Source organism: Varanus komodoensis, unplaced genomic scaffold (assembly GCF_004798865.1).
Source record: "Varanus komodoensis strain SLA01 unplaced genomic scaffold, ASM479886v1 scaffold15, whole genome shotgun sequence".
In the NCBI taxonomy this organism is placed as follows: Eukaryota; Metazoa; Chordata; class Lepidosauria; order Squamata; family Varanidae; genus Varanus; species Varanus komodoensis.
Window position 1 is genome coordinate 183693 of NW_025335440.1, and position 21018 is coordinate 204710.

At 52.3% G+C, this 21018-nt stretch overlaps 1 protein-coding gene across 2 annotated transcripts; it reads left to right on the forward strand.

The window, feature by feature from the left end:
- The first annotated feature begins 7632 nt into the window (after positions 1-7632).
- On the forward strand, positions 7633-20733 carry SYNC (syncoilin, intermediate filament protein). 2 transcript variants are annotated; one of them, XM_044424890.1, is made up of 4 exons: positions 7633-7779; positions 14679-15795; positions 19777-19901; positions 20391-20733. In XM_044424890.1, exons 2-4 carry the CDS (start codon positions 14686-14688, stop codon positions 20449-20451), a joined length of 1296 nt encoding a protein of 431 aa, XP_044280825.1. In that variant the 5' UTR covers positions 7633-7779; positions 14679-14685; the 3' UTR covers positions 20452-20733. The 2 variants fall into 2 exon arrangements, with proteins under 2 accessions (XP_044280825.1, XP_044280824.1); XM_044424889.1 differs by lacking the exon at positions 7633-7779 and adding an exon at positions 13142-13389.
- The last annotated feature ends 285 nt before the right edge of the window (positions 20734-21018 follow it).

Genomic DNA, 21018 nt, shown 5'->3' on the forward strand with positions numbered 1-21018 from the left:
GGAACTGGTCTGCTTTGGAGGCACATGCCTTACACCACCTATCCATTTTTTCCCATTTAAACTGTCACAGCTTGAAGAGTTCTGGTGAAGATTACAGTTCCCAGTATCCCCTGGGTGGGCAATTAATTGTTGCTTAACACTATCCTATGATTACTCTGCAGAAAGCCCCGCTGACTCCCAAGTGAGTGCGAAGAGCAGCATTCCCCATCTTGGAGCCCTGCACAGGGCTTGGCCTACAGCTCCCAGCATCCCCGACAGCAGGGGCTGGTTGGCATAGAACTTTCTCCCCAAGTACATGGAGTAAATGCTCCTGAAACATTGTTTCTGGGGGTGAACTGCCCCTTGTGTCTAGCATGGTATTCGGGCTCCTCACTGAATAACTTCAGCCTTCGATAGAGCATGAAGGCTTCAGCCTTCCAAAGCTGTTGCCCTTTAGAGGTATTGGACTACACTTTCCATCATTCCCAGCTCCCCATAAGGAGCTTAACAGGTTGGAGGTGGCCGGAGCAGGGTGTGCAGAGCTGGTTTGGCAGAAACCCAGAAGGGAACCCCGGAGCTGCCCTGTGCAACCCGGTACATGGACCTGCTATCTCAGCATGGCCAGAGTGGCCAGGAGGCGGCGGCACTCCAGGGCTTCAGAGAGGGGACACCCCAGTCTGGAGCAGCCCAGGCCTGCTGAGTCGCCCCAGCCAGGCTGCGGCCGCTCACCGTGCACCATTGCAGCCTCTTCTGCCAGCTCCCCCGAGCACTTGGGAGGGCATGCCTGGGCAACATGCCCGATGGGGCCTTCCTCAGGGGAGCAGCCCAGACAGGGCCCATGGCAGCACTGCAGAGCACCCACAGAGTCCCGGGGAGCAGCACAGTGATGGGAGCACTACCTGGAAGCCACCTGTCCCCGAGTCTCAGGTGCATGGAGTTTCCCAGGGCCTACATGGCACTTCAGAGCATTCCAGGCTCTTGCAGCATGTGCTGCTTCAACGGCTTGTGGCACACGCAACATCCCTGTCTTGCAGAGCAGGCTGAGAAAGGGCCTAACTCCGCAGCTGGGCCCAGAGACCAGTGCTTGGCAGCTCTCAGGACCTCTCCATTGTCACAATTCAGGCCTAAGGCCTCGTCCACCATTGCCAACCCTGCGCCTTAAGTGGCCGGCATGTTTAAAGAAATAAAAAAAAAAAGCCTCTAATGGATGGCTGAGCTTCCATTTTCGCATCCAGAGTAAAAGGCTCCAGCCAAGTGGGAGTGAATCATGCCGAGTTTCACTGCCAAACCAACCGTACGGCTCCGAGAGGGTCCGCCTGCACAACAGCATAGGAGCAAGGCGAGTGCCAAATTGCCTGGAGTGCCCCAGGGAGGGTGGAGACAGCTGGGGCAGATGAGCCCTGCAGCAAGTGAAGCCTGCTCTCCCGAAGCAAGCGAGGGGGGGAGCGAGCGAGGGAGGTGTTGAAATAATTGGCGAGACCCCACAGGCACACTGTGTGGCACTGGCTGAGAATGATGGTGGTTCTAGTTCAAAACACCTGGAGGGTACTGCTTTGGGAAAGGCTGGCCTGGGATAAGGGCATAGACCATAAGGAAGGCTGAGTGCCGAAGGATTGAGGCCTTTGAATTGTGGTGCTGGTGGAGACTCCTGCGAGTCCCTTGGACTGCAAGGCGATCAAACCGGTCAGTCCTAGAGGAGATCGACCCTGACTGCTCTTTAGAAGGCCAGATCCTGAAGATGAAACTCAAATACTTTGGCCACCTAATGAGAAGGAAGGACTCCCTGGAGAAGAGCCTGATGCTGGGAACAATTGACGGCAAAAGAAGGGGACGGCAGAAGATGAGGTGGCCGAATGGAGTCACTGAAGCAGTTGGCATGAGCTCATAGGTGGACTCCGGGGGATGGTGAACTTCATGATGCTCACCCTGCCCAGTCCCGGACCTGCAGCCTTAACCTTCCTCACTGGATTGTTGTAAGATGAAGAGGAGGTTGCAGGGATCGTGTGTACTGCCTTGAGCTCCTCGGAGAAAAATGCTGGATATTAATGCAACAAATGCATGTCGTGAATTGCAGCGGCCCTGACACAACATGGATACAGAAGGCCTGTGCAGAGCTGCCCTTCAGATTCTCTCCGGCTTTGGCAATCTGGCAGGGGGAAGTTGGCATTAAGGCCAGTCAAATGCACCAAGGAAGAGGTGTCTGGATGGAAAACTCCACATCCTCCACCTGCAATCAAGGAGGTCAGTTTGGAGGGAAGGAGGGAAGCAAAGCATTTCCATTAGGGCATCCCGAGATGCAGCTGGAGGGCCACCTGCACAGGAGCAGCTGGAGTGCTGGCCGGCTACGCCTGGACTGGTTTACTTAGGGACCCAGAAGGCTGGAAACGGAGCTTGCTGCAGGCGGATGCGCGCTTCAGAAACAGAAAAGGGGACATTGGCGAGGGGAGAAAACAGCAAGCCCAACAAACTCCCAAATGGCACGTGCCAAAGAGGTCAAATGCACTCGGGATGATGAAGAAGCGACGCATTCGTCCCAACAGTTTGCTGGAAATCTGGGTAAAAGGGTCCTGTTTTAGATAGTCCCCCCACCCCCAGTGCCTGCATGCTGCCCTCTCCCCAAGGAAAGCCCTGCTGGAGCAGAGCGGGCAGACAACAGGGGAGCCCCTGGGCCCTCTGCATCACCGCCCTGTGGGCACAGCCCTCCCACCAGCATCCCAAGGCATGCGGCTGTCACAAGAACATTTGCTTGCCCCTGGGAGCTGCACTGGCCCCATGAAACTTGCCAGGTGTTTCTTCGCCACAGCCTCCCGGGATGCAGACCCTTCGGAGTGGCTTCCAGGTGACAGTGAAACGCTCACTCAAAACCCAGAGCATCGGCATGGAACGGCCGGCAGGCTCCTCCGCACAGGGCAGCAGGGCTTGGCAGCCCTGGGGGGGAGACCCAGCACTCGTTGTGGCCCGCCTCCTGGCACCCCTGTTGCCACTCCCCTGCAGTTCGTGTTGTGGGGCTTGCTGCCACTGGGGTGTCCTCCGAGAGACGCCCTGCCTGGCAGGCTGCATTGTGGTGCAAATGAAAAAGCCGGCAAACACACAGTGCACTTTTTGCCTTGGAGTCTTCCTTCAGCCACTTGTCGAGAAAGCAGCTTTCCCTGAAGAGGGCTCCTTTCACCTGGGACAGAAAACCGCAGCTTCAGGGCTCACATCCTGCCTCTCCAGGGTGTTCAGAAGGCCAGCGCCTTTTCCCCCAGGCCCCAATTCCTGGCTTGCCATTACCCAGCTTTCCTGCCGTATTTCCCCTATTCTGAAAGTTGCGGTGCTCCTGTGGCTAAGTTGACTGGCTGCAAGAGCTTGGCGCTAAATTGGGCTTGCATTTTTGAGTTTGGGGCTCTGCTCCTTTCCTTCACCCCCCCCCCACATGGAATCCAGCCTTGGGGAAAGGGTCTCCTTTACCTTTTCCCGGGGATGCCCAGCCTAATGCAAGCTCAGAGGTAAATGTTCATTAGAACTACTGCCTGTAACAAGGAGCACCTGAGCACCAGACTGAATATGCAGTAACTCTGGTCACCTGGTCACAGACTTTTGCAACCTGGTCAGAGGGACTATTTATCTTTAAATTAGAATTATTTCTAAAGTTGCACCAATACCTATTAACACAGGCACTTTTGAACCTCTGCATCCTCTTTTGTTCTCCTTCTTCATGGATGCACTTCCTCCTTTTGTCTCGCTCCAGCAACTGCCCCACCCACGGCTGGGGGAGCCCTGCTGCACCCCCTATCAAGAGAGTTCAAAACGTTAGTCCATTTCAGGATGTTGCCAGACGGTTTAAGCCTGGGTAGAGCCCAGACCGCATGACCCTCGGATGCTGCAATTACAAATATGGTCTGAATTGAACTCCACTATTGGATGTGGTAAATCTGTACAATAATTTTACATATATGAGCTGTGGGCAGACATGTGTGTTGGCAGAATGTAATATTGTTGCTGAAGGGAAAACATAAAAAGTTTAAGGGCAGGCAAGAAGTTAAATAAAGACAAGGGAAAGAGAAGTCATCAGATCCCTGTACGGTGTTTTTCCCCGTTCTGTGTTGAGCTATTTTTAGCAACTCACTAAGTTAGCTACAAGAGAAAGCAGAGGAGAAAAATCCAGGATGCGGGGAAGAGTCTTTACACCTTGCAGTATGTTCAGAACTGTTCTTGGCCTCTCTCATGAGCTCACCGAGCACCTTGCACAAGGCTCACATGCACTGGCCACAGAGGCCAAGAACGGCAGGGGTGCGTTCCAGTCGTCCATTCGCTTGCCTTCTAGGGAGCAGAGCCCAGGTGTAGCTTGGGTCTGCCAATGCTTAAAACTTGGTGCTTGGGAGGCACCCTGGAGGGGAGCCCACCAAACCTTGGGGCTGAACCCAGCTGTATCGGGCAGGTCCAGGAGCGGAGATGGAACCAAGCCCTTCATTAATCGAGGTCAGGGGTGGGCAGCCAGCAGGACACATGCAGACCATGCACCTTCTGGCAGGTTCCACGAAGCCTCAACTTCCGAGGCGGAAAGGGGGCACCCACTCCGTCAGCCAGGGTGGACTGGCACTGGAGGCGGCCACAGGGGGAGGCTGCACACCGCCTTCAGCAATCCTAATGCATCTCCCCCTGGATGTGTGACGGCTGGGGGGCATTACACGAGGCATCATGGGGGACCCCCCCGTGGCACCCAGTGGAATGTGGCCCTTTGGGGTAAAAGGGATGCCCATTTCTGATAAGGTACACAGCAAAGACATGAATGCAGTGAGACAAATTCATTATTAACAAGGTCATTTAGCGGGGTGGGAGCACTAAGGAGAAGAATGGCCTAGGAAATAGCCCATTTTATTCCCACAACAATCCTGTGAGGATGAGGAGGCTGGGAGATGGTGGGCTTCCCATGCAACCCAACATCTGCCTTGATGTGGTGGGGTGGAAGATGCACTTGCAAACGGAAGTTCTTCGCTTGAGTGTTCTGCTCCCATGGAAGCACACAGCTCCTGCTTGAGGCAAAGGATTTGGCAGGGTAAGCAGCAGCTGCAGGGACAGGTCTCCACAGATGCCCTGGGTGGTCTCCCTGCTTGTGCACCCAGCACTGTGGGCCACACAAAACATACATGCAACACAAAAGGTTCTACTGTGGATCACTCAGCAAGACCTTTTTGCCCAATAGAAAAATGCCCCCCCCCCCCCCCCCCCCCATTTTCAACCTCTGGCAGCCCCTGACAGGCCGGGAAGGTTTTGCCTCAAACCCTGGAGAGGCAGACCACACGGAGCAAGTTGGACCCATGCCTTGGCTCAGTGCAAAGCAGTGTGAGATCTGGGGCACTTATACCCCAATAAGGTATTGCCTGAGTGTTGCATAATTTCTGATTGCAGGCCAAGCAGCAAAAAATGTGTGTTAAACATGGAGTTGAGAGCCCAAGCTTCAACGCTCGAGGAGCTATTTTTTCTTTAAGTAAAATCTAAAAAGATGAAATTTATTCCACGCATGCAATACACATCATCTATTCTGCATCTTTCTTGTGATGCCCCCACAAATTGTCAAGATACTGTTTTTCTCTTCCAGTTATTTTGGCCCCTGCTGGGCCCAAATTAAACAAACCAGAAAAGCAAAAAAATTGCAGAGGGAGGAGATCTACCAAAAATGGCAGAGACTGAGCTGGTCTGCACATCACAATGGCTCACAATGGATCGTCGGGAACAAGCAAGCGTGCTGGCCGGAGCATGGCGCACTGCTCGTGGGTGATTTAGCACTGCGCCTGAACCCAGATGCTCACTTTGTCCGGGAGGGACAAGCCAGATGAGCAGCCTTGCAGCAAGCCATGCAGCATCCCTAGATTGTCCTGGCATTCCCACGCTCAAGCGGGAGTGGCCAGGCAGCAAGCACCACACTCCCAACATCCTGGGATTTAACCCGGAGTGTGAGCCAGGCCCCACTGGGCCACTGCAGGCCTCTCTTTCCGAGTCGAGTTGTCTCTCCAGACCCCTCCAGGCCCCTGCTGCCCGACTCGGCTATCGCTCTCTGCCCCAGGCCGGCTCCAGCGCCTCTGGAATGTCCTGCTCTGGGCCTGCTGGGACAAGCTGCGTTGACCTTGGAGACGGCCATCCCTTTGGACGTTTCCACAGGCTCCCCCTTCCCTGTGCTGGCCACACCACCAGCCTGTTGCCTAGCTGTGTCCACAAACACAAGAACAGCAGGATGACTTCAGGCCCTCCCCTGGCATCTGACAGCCGCCCAAAGGCATCCCACACCCTCCCCTCGCCCACCCAGATACTTCCAGGATAAACCAGAAAGAGGCGCACGGGCTCGCCATTCCAGAAGTTACCACTTTTTTGTTATCTCCATGCCATAGAAGGCGCTTTTCGACCAGCTGAGCTGACCCTCGTGTGTAACCTTGCTGGCAGTTTTTACAGCCAGACAGATTTAGGTGGGTATTTATATATACACACAACGGCCTTCCAGCTAACAGCATTCCTGCCCTACTGAGTCAAACACCTCTCCACAAATAGAGGGGAGCAGCACGGGGGCTGGACGGCGTCTCTAAAGAGCAATTTCGAAATGGCCTTTCTTCCTTTCGGAGCCCTGCCTTTCGTGATGGTCCCCGGGAGAAGGTGCTGGCGGCGCGGCGGCCCAGGGAGCCACGCCGGGCCCTGGCCCGCCGCGCCCCCCTCATCCTTGCACCAAGCGCCGGTAGAAAGAGCGGGCGGCGGCGGGGCCTGCCGGGGCCCGTCCGTCGAGGTCGGAGGAGCCACCACGGCGGGCGGGCGCAGGCCCACTTCCCCCTCCTCGGACTGCTTGGCCAGCAGCCCCTGCGACGGCTCTGCCCCCTCGCTCCTTCCAGCGCCCGCAGCTCCTGCAGCTGTCGCCGCTCTTTCTCAGCGCAAAGCAAGCGTTCGCCGCGATCCCATGCATACTTTACCCAAGAGGACGCCCTGCTGCCCCAGGGGACTTGCGGGAGCGCACACGCATTACAGCAATGTGCTGGAGGCGCTAGAAACGGCATTTGCTCCCATCCGTCCATCCATCCATCCGCGGTGGCCGGCCGGCCGGCCCCAGCCCCTCTTCCCCCCGCCCGGGCGGGTGTGGGGGCCAGCGGCACGGCCAGGAACGCCCCCTGCGAGCAGCGGACGCCCGAGCGCCTCGGCCGAGCAGCAGAGCTTGCCTGCTCCGCTCTGGCCGCCGGGAAAGCCCGCCGCCGCTCCTCCTGCCGCGGCACCAAGTGGCCCCGGCCACTCCGCGCCCTCCGACCGCGCAGGCGAAGGGCGGGCGGCCGCCTCCGCGAGGCAAGGCCGCAGCGCCTTCGCCTCGGGCAGCCCTTGGAGCGGCGGGCGGCGCCTTCCGACGCGCTTGGGAGACGACCTCGCGGGGGTGCCGGGCGCCCGTCGGCGTCCACGGGCCCCCTCGCGCCTCACACTTTCCCTGCGGAAGGCAACGTCCGCCCAAAGGAAATGGGGCTGGCGCAAGGCGCGGGGGCCGAAGACGGCCGCAGCAGCCCGCCCGGCTCGGCCCGCCGCCAGCCTCGGTGCCGCCAGCCCCAGGAGGCCGGCGTCCCGCCCTCCCTCCGTTCCCCGCCTCTCCGGCGCGCTCCTCCTCCCGGCGCCCGCTCCCCGGCGGGACCTGGGGCCAGCCCTGCGCGGGCATTGCAGCTGACTCCGGAGATCGCCGGGGGGGCATCCCGGGGGGCTCTGGCTGCGCGCCCTATTTATTAATAATCCCAATCACGCCCACCCATGCCAAACCCGGTCCAGCCCAGCGCACGAGGAACTGGTTTCCCGGAGAGAAAGGTAAGAGGCGCTACAGAAAGGGCTCGATTCAGTGGTTCCCCATTCTTGAGGGGAGGGTGGAAAGCGGCTCTTCCCAGCCAGCGAGCGTGCTCACGCCCTGCGGGGCTGGAGGCGAGGGGTCCCGCGACCTCTCCGAGACCCTTCGCGGGAGGATCCGGGTGGGGCTCGCCGTAGCTTCTCCATGCAGCTTCAAGAGCTGGCCAAGGCAGCCGCTTTCTCGAGAGGAGAGCTGGCCGTCGCTCGCACGGCAACAGGCGGCCGGGGAGGCCATGCGCGGAAGGGGAGAAGTCTGCAGTCCCCTCCGTCTCCACGCGCGGTGGCTGCGTTCGTGTGGGGCGGGGTGGCTTTGGCTCAGCGTGGAAGAGCAGCCTGGGTGGGAGATTGCGCCGCCACGGCGTGGGAGAGCGGAGGTCGCACGAAGTCGCTGTGAACCAAGTGCGACTCAGCCGTCGTGCCCGGGAGAACGCCCTCCGTTGCTGGAGGAAGAGCACTGGCAGCCGCCGCCGAGTCCTAATTCAGAAGTTGCACCGAGCCATCTGCACGTGTCTTCGCCTTCACAAGCCTCACGCGCAACTGCGAGGAGGCGGCGGGCATGCGAGCCGCGGGGGGAGGGCAGCCTGCAAGGTGGGGAACCGCCTAACTTGAGGGAAGGGAAGGTTTCTTTCCGACAGCCTTTCCGAACCACCTCTGGAAGGGGCCCCGCCCGGCCACAGCCCCAGATGGAGCACCAGCCCGCCGGCAGTCTTCCCGGAGGAGGGGGACCCCGGATCCCACGCGTGCGTGCAGGCCATGTATCACGGCCTGAGCCAGCATATTCGGGGCTCCTCCCTGGGCAGGCTCACCGCAGGCCTCCTTCGAGGGCGCTCGTTGCCCTCCCCGCGGGGAGACAAAGTAGGGCGGAGGGAGGCAGCTCCTCGTGCGCTCAAGTCCGGCTGCTCAGAGGAACGTGCCCCAGCTGACTTTCGAAAGCCCTGCCGCGCGGGGGTTCAGCCCCCGCCCTGCTCCAGCGGCCCCGTCCGGACCCCGGGCTCCCCCTCTGACGCCCCCCCCCCCGCGCGGCTCGTTGCCCGAGTCAAGTGTCGTGCTGAAAGCGCGCCACGCAGCCGCAACAGCTGCAGCTCTCAAGTCACACCGCCTTCATTCAGGCATGACTCTACGATACTTGCTCGGAAACCGGAGCCCTGCCCTTGCCCCCCCCCCCGCCCCTTTGCCCGCTGCGATATTTTAATACATCCCCGGCCATCTTGCAGAGGAGGCCCACAAATTTTTTGTGGGCACTGTTCTCGAAATCTACGGCTGGGCCAGCTTTTTCGGTTAATAAAGAAGAGGTTGCATTATCAGTTTTTTAAAAAGTGAAGCCCACAATCTGACTTCAAGCAACAGACCCGCCCCACTCACTGGCCCTTGCTACTTCAGCCAGGCAAAAAACACCTCCAGCCCAGTTTCTCCAACTTACTCAGGCAATGCGATTCATTTTTAAAATACTTACTTTATGCCTCTATTGCAAACCGTATGGCTCTACCAGAGTTCCCGTCACTCCAGATATTTTCTAGAACACACTTATGAGCATCTATGTTCGTTGCAAAGAATAGGAGAGCAGACTTCTGCCCCACAGAGGTTACAGTCTAGAAAAAGGCATAATGAAGTTTGGAAGGAGGAGGGACTGGAGGCAGAGGGGATATGGATGGGTGCAGTTATTCCCTGGAGGGCTCCTGGTGTCAACAGAAAAGTGTTGCCTGGCTGTTCCACCATTTTCTTCTTGGCACTTTTTCAGAACTAAGGGAAAAGATGGAAGAAGTGATAAGGCGCTGTGTGGAAGAGGCTAAGCATCTGGGCTACATAAACCTCTGCAAACAAGCAGAAAGATGACATCATAAATAGGGCCTCACTTAAACAGGGAGACCTAGTTTGCTGGAGCTCAGTGGATTCCCTGACCTGAGTGAAGGTCAGAAGCAAGCTGAGTGGGGAGGGGGGTTATCTTTCAGATGGGCTGCAATTCACATGCAGTGTTCAAGCTGCTAATGGAATTTGCACAGATTTGCACCTGAAAGCCAAATGGGACCTGCCGGATGAGTGCAGGATTGGCTGGTTTGCACAAACTGCCATCCCATTAGAGCCACTCACAGGGAGCTTATTTGCACCAGTTTCACTTAACATCTACGCTTGCTTCTTGGGTGGAAAGCTGTGGCAAATCTAGACAGCATACTAAAAGCAGAGACATCACCCTGTCGGCAAAAGTGCGTGTAGTCAAGGTTGTGGTTTTCCCAGTTGCAATGTATGGCTGTGAAAGTTGGACCATAAGGAAGGCTGAACGCCGAAGGATTGAGGCCTTTGAATTGTGGTGCTGGAGGAGACTCCTGCGAGTCCCTTGGACCACAAGGCGATCGAACCGGTCAGTCCTAGAGGAGATCAACCCTGACTGCTCTCTAGAAGGCCAGATGCTGAAGATGAAACTCAAATACTTTGGCCACCTAATGAGAAGGAAGGACTCCCTGGAGAAGAGCCTAATGCTGGGATCAATAGATGGCAAAAGAAGGGGACGGCAGAGGATGAGGTGGCTGGATGGAGTCACTGAAGCAGTAGATGTGAGCTTATAGGTGGACTCTGGGGGATGGTGGTGGACAGGAGAGCCTGGAGGAATGTCATTCATGCATAACAGAACACTTAAAATGTGCAAAGGGTGGTCTATGTGACAGAAGTCCATGGCTAGTTTAACCCCACTGCAGCACAGGACTATGGAGGCAGGATCCTTCACATTCTCCCCACCACATCAGATTTCTTGCACATCCCCGGCTATGAAGGGTTCATTGGAAGCATTCTTAGCACAGAAAGGGAAGGACAAGGCAAGAAGAGCTTCATGGAGGAGGAGAGTTATGGGGGGGGGGGGTTGAAGGAAAAAAGGAAGGCAGCATTCCAGAGACAGCCCAACCCAGTCTTAAATTCTTGGGATTAAGCAGATGGTTATGGTATAATTAGGTACTGTGAAATAATTTGAGGAACCATTAATGTGATAAGGTTTTGTTTTGTTTTATCATACTTTTACTTCCAGTGGGTTTTAGTTCATGTTTCAGTACCAAACTGCATTAACCACACTTAATTTTATATGGGATCATGGCCCTTATATACGTAGTAGTATAAGGGCCATAATCCCATATAAGTGGATTCCGGGGGATGGTGGAGGACAGGAAGGCCTGGAGGAATGTTGTCCATGGAGTCGCGATGGGTCGGACACGACTTCACGACTAACAACAACATTGGCGCTTAACTGCAAGAAGGAAAGACGGAAAAATAGCACGCATCTCATGCAGCTGTCCATCGCTTTTATCTACTGAAATTAATATTCCAGTATCAAATCAGTTACTGCAGCCTCTTCCAACTGATGCCCTCCAATTGCACTAGACTACGAGTTCCAGAATTCCCTAGCAAGGATAGGCAGGGCTTCATGGGGAACCCAAGTACAAAACGTCTTGAGGCTGCCAGGTTGGGAACATAGGTGTTACTGCTTAGGTTGCCTCAAGAAAGAGCTGCTACTTTCGGTTAAGGTGGGCACCGTTGTCTAGGTGTCAGAATTGGAAAGCACCCAGCTCAGAGCTAGCCTCAGCCCTGTGGTGCTCCCAAACTAGACTGCTATTGTGCAGTGGCGCAGTCTCATCCACAGAATTGCACGAGCAATGTGCATGACCATCATTTTTTATTTATTTATTAAAACATTTTTATGCCGCCCCATTCGCCGAAGCCTCGGGGCGGCTTACAACAATAACAATCATCCACTTGTAGCTCTCCCACTGCCGTTTTTGTCTTTTTTCATCCCACAAAAATCCATTAAGAAGAGACTGAATTGTTACAAGCCCTTTGGGGTGGGTGATGCTGGGAGCCCTCCACCTCAGAGTGTCTCTGGGCATGCTTGGCAGCCTGAAGCAATCCACACTCGCTTTCTGGGCCAAAGAAGGCACCTGGCAGAAGGTCTGTGATTAACTTTTCTGCTGTTTTTTAGGAGTTTAAGGTAGCAACTAGAGAGAGGCTCAGTTCAGTGGGAAGGCAATGTTGGGGGGGAGGGTTCTTCCTCATTAAGCCCATTAAGTTGCTCATATGATTTGTCTCCTGCAGAGGCATATCTATCCCTACAGCTACTATTAAAGTTACTGTGCATTTTTTAACAAGCAGGATATCTAACCATGTCTAGTTTAGAACGCAGTATTTGTAACATGTAGAGAATAATGCCAACCAGCTTAAAGATGCAACCATGCTTTAAGACTTTATTGGGACTAACTAAAAGTATTTTGTGATGCTTCAGACCTGTCCTGAGAAATGGTATGTATAAATGTAGAAATTGGACATAGTCAGTTTTTCTGATGGGCCAACAAGCTTGTCTAAAATTTTCCTCTTCCTTACATGGGTGTTGAAAGGATTGCAGAAAGAGAATACGAAGCACCATATAAATGCACATCCTTGCTCATTGTTCCTTACTCAGACCACGTGGAAGCCGTTCGGTAGCATGCCTCCCAGATCAGCCTGTGCAGTACATTCACATGTCAGAATTTCTCCAGGGATTGCTGTCCCCACTGGGTACAAACCACTGAGAAGTCACAGTGGGACAAGGCTGCTTATGGCACCGCCTTTTGCAGGAAGTAGTCCTGCTCCCCAGGGACGAGGGGTCGGGGCCCCTGGGATCAAAGTGTGGCTGCCACGTGCAGGACGACCCTCGGTGTTTTGCTGTAAAAATAGGGTTAACATTGTATCCCGAGACACTGTGTCGAGCCGCCCCCACAGACAATGCCCTTTCCTGAAGTGTCCCTTCCACCCTGCTACCGGCACTTCTCAAGAGCTACAGCACATGAGCGGGCAAGGCATTGGTTTCATGCACCTAACTCTATATCCATGCGCACTGGAGGATACAGGCACTCGCTACACAGAGAGGTAACTGCTTGCAACCTTGAGCAGCAGCTCAGCAGCTTGCCGTTTTTTAAAGGAAGTGTCGGCTACAGCAAGGGTGGGGCACCTTGGCCTGCGACACGACCTCATGCAGCTCTCTGGGCTCCTTCCTGCCCATCAGCTGTTCAGCGGGAAACCACTCGGCTTCAGGGCAAGAGACAGCGCACCTTAAGCGCCGTACATGGCGAGCAGCTCAGCAGAGGAGGGAGCGTGCGCGCGGGAAGCCGCCCCTTCATTGCGATGGAGTGCAAAAACCCACTGCGCAATCTGCTTGGCGAGTACGCAATTGCAGTTCCTTCCTCTGCAAGGAGGTCTGCTGCAGGAAGTAAGAAAGCTCTGTCGCCGGAAGAGGGAGTGCTGTGCTCCTCGCCGTTTGCATCTTTGGCTCACTTCCCATGGCAGGCCCTGGTGCCATCATCAAAAGGCAGCTTGCAGGTGTCCCATCACCCCTTTAGTGGGTTTTCTGTTGTAAGAAACAAGACAGGGATAGCAGTGGGAATTTGCAGGAAGGTTACACGTGCAAAATGTAGGGACCTGCAAAATTCTGTGTTTGAGGTGGGGCAATTTTCATAATGTCTGGCAGTTCCCAAGTTGCAAAACTAGCCGCTGAAGAGAGGAGGCAGCGTGTTCTAGGTTCCCTTCCCCCATCAAAGCAGATGAGGAAATGGCTCAGCAGAGGTAAGTGTCTTCTGGCTTCAGTTCCTTGCAAATACGAAGTTCTCGTGCATTTCCCAGTTGCGTGCATGCAGCGTGTGGGGAGGAATTGCATCTTGCCGTCACTGGCTTTAAGGCTCAACCAAGACAGTGGAGCAAGGCATGGCACTGGTTTACCAGGGACAAATATCGGAAAAGAGGGGTCATCCCTGGGAAATGGGGACTTGAAGCAGGGGTGCGTCCAGTGGGAGGGCTCCTGGTACTCCTGCGCTGAAGTAGCACTGTTAGTTAATGGAATAGTTAATGGTGGAACCAACATAAAGTATATAAGTGGCTGCTTGTGTTCTCACGCCTACTCTCTGCCAAGACGGCCTGGGATTTCTGTGGATGGGATTCATTCTAGATACAGCTGCTGCCGTCCACGCCCTTCGCCTCCCCAGCCACAGTGGTATTTTGCTGCTGGCGAAGAACACACCTGCCTGGAAGGACACACAGACTGGGAATCAGGCCTGTTTTTCCTAAGGCCCAAACCCACTTTTACGAGTGAGTGGCAGCTGCTAGCAGTCCGTATCATTTGCTGCATGCACACAAATTTAGAAGGTTTGTCCCACTTTTCTCTTGATGGCCCCCATTGGGAGGGGTTTCCTAGGCGACCCCCACCCCCCAGTGCATGGGTCAGTATTCCTCTTCCGGATCGCTTTCTTCTCCCAGCATGAAACGCAAATGGTTTCTTCAGGGCTGCTAGGATGATGTCACGCTTGCCCTTATGCCGCCTGGGTTGGCTTTGCACAGCTCTTGCCACGGGAGAGCCTGGAGGGGCACTTCTCCCTGGGTGAGCAGTTGAAGGGCTGGGATCCTGCTATGGAAACTGAGGCAGGGAGAGCCCGTGGCCAGGTAGGAATTCTAGGGGCAAACCTCATTCTTCTCATCATGCTTCGTGCGTCGTGTGCTTGACTGCAGTGCCAGCCAGCCGTCTAACTCCCAGCTACTCCCTGGAACCTAGTATTGGAAAATAGGGATTGTGACATCTAGAACGCTTAACTCGGAGCAGTCACAGCTGATGAGCATAAGGTATCTTCCTAGAACTGTCAGAAATTGCCATGCAATTCTGTCTTTCTAACAAACTGTGTTACTGAGCAATGTGCCTGGTTTAGGTCCATCTCTGGTTACTTGACATTTGTATGGTTGAGTTACAGCATTTACTTGGTGTTGGAACAACAAACCTGCTCTCCAAAAGCTTGTTTACACTTGGAGCCGCCATCGCTCAGGATTCAATTTGTAGGTTCAATTTACAACTTGCTTTTCATTTTCAGGACAGCGATGGCAGACTCTGAGCCTTCTCTGGAACTGGATAATGAGGAAACCCCTTTGGAGCTCAGTGCTGGGGATGCAGGAACATTCCTGGAACTCGATGGAGGAGACTCCTCTGGGATGCTGTATGTGGACCCTGTCTATGCACCATTCTCACAAGATACAGGAATGACAGGTCTCCCCGCAGAACTGCAGGAAGCCATGGCAGACCAGGAATCCTATGCTGGGGATGCAGGAGCATTCTTGGAGCTTGAGGGAGGAGACCCCTCGGGGATGCACTACATGGACCCCACCAATGTGCCATTCTTGCAAGGCATGGGCGTGACGGGCTCCCCAGCGGAGCTGCAGGAAGCTGTGGCGGACCAGGAATTGTATACCGCAGAGCCCGAACCGACAAGCATGGAGGATCTTGGAGAACGTTTTCAGAGATGCATTGAAGCAGTAGAACAGCTAGAAAGGGAGAGGGACCGGCTCATTCAGCAGCTTATGTTCCTGCGGGAACCAGCTCTTGAGGAAATCAAGCAAGCCCACGAAGAGATCCTTGAAGCCTACCGACTGCACGCCAGAGTCGAGCTCGAAAGGAGCAGCCTCAGGGAGGAGATCCGGCAGATGAAGCGGAAGCTGTTCAAGGTGACGCGGGAGTGCGTGGCCTGCCAGTACCAGCTGGAAGCCAGGCGGCATGATGTGGCTCAGTGCGCAGTCTACCAGGAAGAACTGGAAAGCAGGGTCATCCAGCTGTCAGAGGAACTGTCCCAGTTGAGGGAGAACTGCGAGAGGGAGAAGGAACAGTTCAGGCAGCGGTTGGAGGCTCCCAGGCACCGGTGGGACAGATGCTACCTCCAGGAAAGCCGGCGGCTCTCCATGGAGTTTGAGAGCTTTTTGTCAGAGAGCCGCCAGGGCTTGGAAGAACAGTATGAGCCCAAGTTGATGCGCCTCTTGGAAAGGAGAGAAGCCAGCAGTAAGACTTTGCGAAAAACACAGGGTGAGATTCACAGGCTAAAGGAAGCCCTGAGGCCGCTGCAGGGAGAAGTCAGCAAGCTACAGCTGCAGAACAGGAATTTAGAGGAACAGATCTTGCTCATTAAGCAAAAGCGGGATGAAGATGTTCTCCAGTACAAGGTATGTGCTTGGGGGTGGCTGAGTTTTGAGATGGTGGGCGCATTTGAAACCTCACAGAATGGGCCTCCACTGGAAGCTGTCCTTTCACAATGCGACTGGCCTGGTAGGCACGGCCCATCACAAAACACTCACTTCCCAGAAGGAAAACTGGCGAGACTAAAAATAACATATCCAAGAACCTACGTTAAAAGCAGTTCCAAAGCACAAAGGCACTTTTCTGAACCCGGTTTTCTGCTCCGGTGCCCATTTCACAGAGAGCAAACTGGAGAGGCTCAGAATGAAGCCAACTGGTCGAGAAATGGAGTACAAGCCTGAGTCCCAAATGCTAAAACATGAATTTACCAGGCATAAGGTAAATCAAACTGCCGACACCCAAAATACCCACACATACTTGAAGCAAAACACTGGCCTATCCCATGCAGCTGCACCAACACCCCCCACAAGCCCCAGGCCACACCTGCCCCTTGCACATTGCCAGACAAGCTAACAGGTTGGCTGGGAGAATGCCTGCTTGCCTCCCGCCCGCCCGCCCGCCCGCCCGCCCCTCTTTCCCCGCTGGAAAGCTGCCTCTGACCCAACACGTTTGCTTTCTGAGTGGACTACAAAATGAAGCTGCAGCCCACACAGATCAAGGCAGCAGGAGCAGGTGGGCAGCTTCCCAGTGAAAAAGAAATAGCTTAAAATATTGTTTGTTCGATGCATGTTTATTTTACTCTTGAGTCAAACAGCTTCCCGTGTGGCTTAGAGGAATCAGGAATTAAGCAGTCCTACCATCAGGCATAGAGTCTAAAAAGTCATGAAATTCAAGGAAAGGGGTTGTGAACTGGGAGGAAGGAAGCACAGCTGCTTCAGCTTCCCAGCCATGTTCTTGGCTAGGGTTATTTTGGTTATTCTGCTCCTATTTAGTTCCTTCTCCCGTGGAGCACTCTGCTTTTGAGTTCAGCCTTGGCCCTCATCCACTCAGGGTGGGCATGCCTGAGACAGCCATCCAGGGCCAGGTGGGGAAGAGTGCAGCCACCCTGGAAGGTAGGTGGCGGCAGCATCCATGCACATGCCAGTGCCAAGCAGACAGTGCATTGGGAACCTCGGCCATGTGACTCCTGAGTGAGAGCATGGTGCAAGTCCCAGAAACTGTGAGCGAAGGCACTCCCAGGAGAACCAAGAAGCAACACCTGTGCACAACTTCAGGTGAGGAAGAGCACCTGTCTGGCTGGTTCCCTCTCTCTCTCAACTTCTTTGAACATTTAAGAGATTAACATGTTGGAGAAAAGGCTAGGCTGCAACCACCTTTTCTCCTAGTATATTTTGTGTGTAAGCTTTTCATACGCAGGAATATTCAGAGAACGAATACCCCACATGCAAGCCTGAATATCACAAGCCCCCAAGAGCAGCATGTCCCCCATGCTAATTAGCAATTACTAGCAAGGTAGAATATGTTCCTAAAAGCACCTGGCCGTTTCAGCCTGTCATATGCTTTAAGCAATCTTTTGTCACACATTCAGATTCTTACAAAATACAGCTGAGGAACAAGCTTTACATTCTTAAAACATAAATGCATTTATTCAGAACTCAGCTTTGGGGGGAATTACTCCCAAGATGTAAAACTGGGACTTCTTTGGGGGTAAATTATCAGCTGGTTCAGTAGAATTTTCTTGCCAACTCCCTAGAGACATCCAGATGCTCACTATGGGAAGCAAAGCATCATACTATTTGGAAGTTTCACCCAATCCAGGAACACAGCAATGTTTGGAAATAACTTTTTGAGCTAGGACTAGCCTTCCTTTAAATTGAAAGTTGCTTCTCAACAGGTAGATAACCTAGCCTGACTGGCACACCAGGTTTCCAGCCTAACCAAAAGCCTCTCAGGTCTTTCTGCTGCACCAGCAATAACATCCGCACCAGGCTTTGGCACCTCTTTCAAGAGAAGAAGATTGGAAAATATGAAAATGCCTGATTGGTGCCCTATTAACAGAGCAAACTTGGGAGAGCTGAGGCACAGCCAAGCACAGGTGGATGCATCTGACCCCTTTCCCAACCACTTGTCCCTCAAGATCTTTCAAGAGCCAAATTCTGCAAGTCTCTCCCTTCTTAAAGTGGCAGTCTATACCTCACAGAGGTATGAGGGCAACAGATACTGGGGTAGCAGTGCTATAGTTTTATTTCTCCCTTAGATTATTTCCTTTTCTGTTTAGGATTCTAGAGGCTTACTGCTGGTCATTTTTTCTTGAAAAATCACCCCCTCCCTTTACTGTCCCTGAGTTTCGCTTGGACATACACCATCAGAATTTTCAGGAGCCCACACAAAAAACTGTTTGCCATGGCAGGGGAGCCAAGAAACATTCTATGGACAGGACTGGCCTGTTACTCGTTCATCTAGAGCAGGGGTCTGCAACCTTTAACACTCAGAGCCATTTGGACCCATTTCCCACACAAAAGAAAACAGGAGCTGCTAAACCCTTTTGACATCTAAAATGAAGATAACACTGCATATATTGTTTTTTACCTTAATGCTATGTATACCTTCATTAATGATTTAGCTGCAGCTCTTGTTCAGTCACTAAAACTGTTATTTTTAATCTTACATTATAAACTAGTAGAACTCCTTTCATATATTTTGAATAGAACAGCTTCCTGAAGAGTCAAAGTCAGTGCTAAAGGGCTGCGTGTATTAAACAGCAAACCACGTAAGTTCGTCAGCAGTAAAAACAAATCAATCTACCCATGTTTGGTTTTCTTCAGAAACTTTTCTTCTATTTATCCATGGTTGGCCTTGGGGTGGGCACAGATCCCAGCTGTGCCAGATATATAGATGTGTTTAGTACCAGATAAACAGTCTGTGAATTGTGACAGGTCCCAAGCGCAGCTTTTAACATTCAGATGGAGATTACATTGGGACAAAGAGAATCTTTTCAGCAGCATGAGAGCCTGCAGGAAGCTTGTTTAGCAGAGGAATGTAGTGATTTACTTAACTAGCTGATTTACTTAACTAGGCCGTGTTCCTGAGTGGAGCTTCGAGCAGATCAGCGGCTGTGCCGACGTGCGTTTTGAGCAACGGAGCCGCAGCAGAGGGGTTCAAGAGCCACGTGCGGCTCCAGAGCCACGGGCTGCCAACTCCTGATCTAGAGGCCCCCCGCAATCCTTGGCTTTCCAAAACAGGAGTAGCTATGCAGTTATGAATGGGATGTACATGGGCCAGAGCTTTTCTCAGTACCAGGCCTGAGTCCTGCAACAGAAGAACAGTAATATATGAACTGCATATGGACACCTCCATTCATTGCATGCAAGTATCAAGAGTGTTCTTTCCGTGCCACCTTCCAGGGATGCAGGGTTCCACGTTTGAAGTTCCAACTCTGAGGTCGCAGGTGCCAGGATTCCAAATAAACCTATGGCCAAAGCACATTGCCTCAGTCCAAGAAACACACAGTTCCACTCTCAAAAGAGCCCATGCTGTAGTTAGTGGAGCGCTGGACCTGGCAAGTTTACTTTCTACTGCTTTCTTAACATGAACTTTGAAATTTCCCTTTCATGAAACCGCCTAGCTGTTGTGGCAGCATATAGGTCTGGAAGTGTGCTGGGGCAATCCCCAAAGCCAGTCTGGCATAGGAAGGGCTCTTGTGGTCAGGGGATGAGGCAAACAATTACAGAGAATGGAAAGACACTAGCAAGTTATTCAAATTCCCTTGTGTAATTTTTACCAGCTGTAATGCACTTCTCCTGCTTTCCTGTTACCTTGGCAAACAGAATTTATTTTTAGCAGAGTTCACAATTAAGTTGGAACCTTTGAAGACACAGAATTTTATCAGACTTAGCCTGTTCCTGAAATTTCCTTGCTGACAGCAAAATATGAAGTCTTGCATAACCATTGGAACTGTGTATACACATTAGCTTTGAGTGCAGCTGATGGCAATCAGGAACAATTGCAGGTTGACTTCCTTTCCAGGATCTTTTGACAGTTGAATGCCAGTGCTTTTCCATCCACAGGAACAGGTAGAAGAAATGGAAGAAAGGCTAAGGGAACTGAAGAAAGAAGTAAAGCTTCAGCAGCGAAAAAATCAAGAATTGGAAGAACTGAAAGCCAGCTTACATCAGGAGTTAGCCATTTACAAGTAGGTTTTATTTACTTTTTTGATCACTAACCTCATACAAGCAAAGGGAGGAAATTTTCTTAGTAACCAAAGGAAGGAGTTATGCAATTCATACAGTGAGAAACTGTCAAGATGCATTGTCATAGGATACTATTCGTTTATAGAACAGTTAGGAAAGGAGCCATTTCTGTGGTCAACAAGAATTGGTATTTAACTATGCTTCTGCAGTATTTAAGTATTTTAACAGTTTCCCAATAAGCCAACTGACAATTACATTAAAATCATTCAGGTACATTTTTTTAACAGCAGCATAGCAATTTTTAAAATAAAGTTTCAACTTTTTTGGTGGGGGGAATCCATGTGGTGTTTTTCTTGCACTCAAGTCTTGAAAGAAGCGGTCTCTTTTAAAATATTTCTAGTCTCATTCCACAACATGCAGCTTTTTAAAATTTAGATTTGCTTGTGGAACATTATCCTGAGCCACTGGTAATCCAGCTTCAATCCTCACAGAGATTGCTTAGAAATCTATGGACAACTCTGCAAGTCAGAAGCGAAACAAGATCACGATTGAACCATGGATGCCTATCTTAGGAAAGCAGTCTCCTTTCTGGAAATGGCAGAACTGCTCTTTGCAGCTGGCTACAATGTAGTTGCCAATGGTCAGCCTGTTGAGTGTCACATTATGTTAAATGCAGTTGCAGAATGATCTTCTGAAATCTGGTACTTATACTGGACAGCTGTCATGTGAATGGAGCAGACAAACATGTTATGGACAATGCTGTAAGAAGATTGTATACAACATTTGTCAGTGTTGCTTTAATGCTGTTCTTCTGTATAAAACCTGAAAACAGGATTATGTGATTCTTTAAAGCTTTGACACAGTATGGATAGAAAATAGAAATTATATTCTAATTGTTTGTATACATGCACATGCCCAGAAAGCTTTTAAAATACTATTTCAAGTAGGAATAACTGCTTATACTTTGGTAATAAGACTAAAGTGACTGGAAACTCAATTTAAAACTACAGGCCAATACAGCCGCCACTGTTCTACACAGAGAGTTTGAATCAGGTCTGTCCCCATTTGCTGTACCTCCCAGGCACATAAAAGCAGTAAGAACAGCTAGTCCCTAGTTTC

Bases quoted from the DNA above. Each gene is read 5' to 3' on its own strand.
- SYNC (XM_044424889.1), top strand. The intron at 15,796-19,776 runs GTATGTGCTTGG...TTCCATCCACAG, and splicing joins AAGATGTTCTCCAGTACAAG to GAACAGGTAGAAGAAATGGA. The intron at 19,902-20,390 runs GTAGGTTTTATT...CAATCCTCACAG, and splicing joins CAGGAGTTAGCCATTTACAA to AGATTGCTTAGAAATCTATG.